Below are 4,119 nucleotides of genomic sequence, written 5' to 3' on the forward strand. Positions count from 1 at the left end.
AAATATTAAAAATATCTTAGTGTATTTTTTTAAATCAACAGTCAACGGATAAAATTTTTATAATATAAGAATTAAATAATAAATTTTCCTTTTCATTTTTACCTGCATAATGCTCTTTACATCCCTTGGTAACGATCATTTGGTTGTGCGTAAACCTGACGCTTCCGTTTATTTACCTACTCGGCTGATCCTTACGCAAGCGTCGGCTTCACTTTACTGCTCCACAGCCCCTATATAAACCTCCTTACCTAGCTCAGCCTCTAAGCCCTCGTTTCTCTCTCACTTCCTCTCCTCACTCTGTTAAACTATCCATACCTACACGTAAAACCTATTCTTCTCTCTCTAACTACTCCGAACAAGCGCGACAATGGCAAGCACTGAGCCCGATCACGATCACAGAGAAGACGATGATGCCCCTGCAGCCGAGGACGAGGACACTGGAGCTCATGTCGCTCCGATTGTCAAGTTAGAGGAGGTCGCCGTCAACACCGGTGAAGAGAACGAAGATCCCATTCTCGATCTGTAATAATATTTTCCCTAATTTCATCCCTTATCAGTGACTCTATGGTGTTTTAATGTTTTGTCTTTTGTTCTAATTTGAAGGAAATCCAAGCTCTATCGATTCGATAAGGATGGGAACCAGTGGAAGGAGAGAGGCGCTGGTACAGTTAAGTTGTTAAAGCACAAGGAGACAGGAAAGGTACGCCTTGTTATGAGGCAATCTAAGACTCTCAAGATCTGCGCCAATCACCTCGGTCAGTTCTTATGCATCCTTAGTTCGTTGATTTTGTTTTCCATCGCCTTTCTTTTCTGGCTTGGTTTTGAATCTTTGTCTTATGTTTTTGGTTTTTTTTTTTCAGTACTTCCATCGATGTCAGTGCAGGAGCACGCTGGAAATGACAAGTCGTGTGTGTGGCACGCTGCTGATTTCGCTGATGGTGAATTGAAGGATGAACTTTTTTGCATCCGTTTTGCATCAGTTGAGAGTGAGTTCGCTTAATTCTTCTTGTAGACTATTATTAACAGATATTTCAATGCTTAATTTGAAATGATTGAATGCTTCTATATGATACGCGTCTTGGATTTATAATGTTCAAATATTCTGGATTATGCATGGTATCTTCAAAACAATTAGTGATCTTCATTATAAATGTTATATTATCTAAAATATGCTTCAATTTTTCCCATTAGCTTATGTTTTTATAGTGTTCTATTCCCTCTAATTTTGTGGCATTACTCATAGGCCTAACTAAACCTTAATTGTTAAGGAAGAAGGAAAGCAACTCTTGTTACCGTGTGGTTAATGAACTTGGACTTTGATAATTCATAGATTTTGCAATCTTATTCTTTTTCTCTCAATTAATTGGATTATGTGCAACTATGTATGCGTATAGGAAATATTGACAATATTACTACTGAACAGTGGCAGAATGCTTTTTATTATTGTGCTAGAACATTTGCTTTATTTTTGGCATGTTCACATGAACATTAAATTGTATAATAATTTTTTTTATATCAATGTTTCCTTTTGGAATTAAAATAGAAGTATAATCCAATGATCTTAATGAAGTGGCAGAAGAAAATTTTGCAGTCATTGTTGTCCAGATTAAATCTTCGTAATTCTTCTAACAAAAGCATAGATTTATTTTCAATACCCAATTATATATGTTTGTATGAAAAAATATATTGGTATTGACAGGCTTTGGTGTGTTAAAATCAACTACTTTATTTGCACAATGTCATTTGAATGGGAGGTGAAAAATAAAATTATAACCATACTTTCGACATTATAATTATGTAAAATTTTTCTAATCTGGTTCCATAGGCTAAAATATTTGTACTTTTTATCATCATTAAAAATTTGCATAAATTTTGCAGTGACTTAGCTAATTGATCTAGTGAAACAACTGTACAAATGAAATAGTCATCATTTTAAAATTTAATCAAATGTTTGGTACCCATGGATGAAGCTAGGCCTTGTTAATATCCCCAGTCAGTCAACCTTAAGCTTCGTTGGTTGGCATGTGCCTGTTCATTAGAAAATTAATCATCAAGAAGTAACATATGATGGTTAGTTGCTAGAAAGTTGTATTTCTTATTGTTTGTTGCTTCCACTTTGGGTTTGATACATTTACAAGCTTCCTAGTTGGTATTTTTGAAAATGAAATAATGTGCACACTGTCATAGTTCAGATTCATTTGTGATCTTACTTCCTTTTTTTTGGGTTTGGGGGGAGGGGGGGGGGGATTAGAGTTTGGTTGAGATTACTTTATATCACTTCCATGCAAGAATTTGAACTTGCTAACCATTTTAGTTACTCAAATAGATTCTATGAATTTTGAGTGGTAGAAAAAAGTTAACATGGCCATGTGGACAAAGTAGGATTCCTTTCTTTATTGATAATTGACATTTGAAATGTCACTTTCTTCATTTAGAAGGTAGCGAGACTTATACCGCCTTTGCTATGTGGTTACTTATTCATTGCCGTAATAGTCTCCCTTCTGTTGGTACAAATGTTTAATGGTTTGCCTTGATCAGATTGCAAGACATTTATGGAAACGTTTCAAGAAGTAGCTGAATCCCAAAAACCAAAAGAGGAAAATAAAGATGCAACTGCTGCTGCTGATGCCCTTGGGAAGTTGAGCGTTGAAGAAAAGAAAACTAAGGAGACTGCTGGTGAAAAGGTGCCAGCTGCAGCTGAGGAGGCAAAGAAGACTGATGCAGAGGATAAAGTTAAGGAGCCTCCTTCCTCAACTTGAGAATATTGGTTCATACTTGGAAATATAATGAGACTGGTTGTCTACCTATTTCTCGCGCCATTTGTGGTTTGTTCACGTAGATGTAGCTGATATTTGGACTCGGTTTGAGGGTGGGAATGGTGTTGGGTCCATGCATTCTGCATTTTTAGTCTGTCTGCATTATTCAGAACTTTGGGTCATTTGCATGTTGAGGCTTACTATCTGGAAAGGATTAGTTCTACTAGGATTTTGCGGTAAAACTTTTTATTTAATTGATGCCGAGTCAAATGCGCTGCGGGATGGAAAAGGGGGGAAGAAGAAAAGAATAGTTTTGCTGGGTTATAAGTTCCTGGATTGTGTAGAGTCTGGATTGGTGCTTGGGTTTACTGAAATTTGTGTGCTATTGTCAATCATTTTTTTTTCTGTTGCAATTTGTTTATCATTTACTTGGATATGTTTTGGCGATGCATGAGAAACTTGCAAGATAGAAAGGTATGCATGTAGAAGGTGGAAGGACAACTACGCCTCTATACTTATTTCATGAGGCTGCAAGTTCAGGTTAGTCTTGCGACAATATAATATTATATTGTTATGGACGAAATATTAATTTTACTTCTTGTTATGAAAAATAAATTATTTTTGTTAACTTTTTTTTTGTTAAAAAAAAAAAACACGTAATGCAAACCCATGCTGCCTAACCTAATCTACGTCTCTCCTTTTTCTTATTCTTTACATCGCCATAGAGATTGCCATCGTCTTCCATTTCATAGCCTGATATAATCCATCGCATGGGAAACTGCAAATGGATCATAAATTTGAGTTTTTTTTTTTTTTTTTTTTTTTTTTTGTTTTTTCGGTTCAAACGACACAATTGAGAGCATGTGGGTTTTTGTGGTTTTGATGGCGTTCTTCAATCCGTGGAGCTGCTAACCGAAAGGTAAAGGTAAAGGTAAAAGGAAGGAGAGGGAATTTCCCTTAATGTCATTTATGTCGTCTCCGTCCAAGCAGTGTACCGTTGGTTAAAGATCTCTTTTTTTTTTTTGTCTTTTTCATTTTCTCTACCAATGCTTTGGTAGCATTTTTTACAACTCTTAAAGGGCACAGCACAATATATGGGAGATTTTTGTACTTTTGGTGTTAAAAAGAAAAGAAAAGGGAGATTTATAATTTAATTTCTGAGTATTGGTATTATTAACAAGTCAGTTTTTATATTTTTAAAAACTTATTAAAACGTTTTTATTTTTTTTCCCTGTTAACGAAATAGATCTTATGTCTATTTTTGCCGTTAAAAATATAGTAAAAGATCAAATTATCTTCATTTTTTTCCTCCTCTTCCTCGTTCTTCTTTATCAATTCTTCTTATTCTGCTTCTTCTTTTGTT

At 35.1% G+C, this 4,119-nt stretch overlaps 1 protein-coding gene across 1 annotated transcript; it reads left to right on the plus strand.

Moving 5' to 3' along the window:
• Positions 1-243: 243 nt before the first annotated feature.
• Positions 244-3,169, plus strand: LOC110606981 (ran-binding protein 1 homolog a). Its single transcript, XM_021746017.1, has 4 exons — positions 244-522; positions 604-755; positions 861-986; positions 2,539-3,169. The coding sequence occupies exons 1-4, from the start codon at positions 368-370 to the stop codon at positions 2,757-2,759; spliced, it is 654 nt and encodes a 217-aa protein (XP_021601709.1). The 5' UTR covers positions 244-367; the 3' UTR covers positions 2,760-3,169.
• The last annotated feature ends 950 nt before the right edge of the window (positions 3,170-4,119 follow it).

This window comes from Manihot esculenta, chromosome 18 (assembly GCF_001659605.2).
Source record: "Manihot esculenta cultivar AM560-2 chromosome 18, M.esculenta_v8, whole genome shotgun sequence".
NCBI classification, from domain to species: Eukaryota; Viridiplantae; Streptophyta; class Magnoliopsida; order Malpighiales; family Euphorbiaceae; genus Manihot; species Manihot esculenta.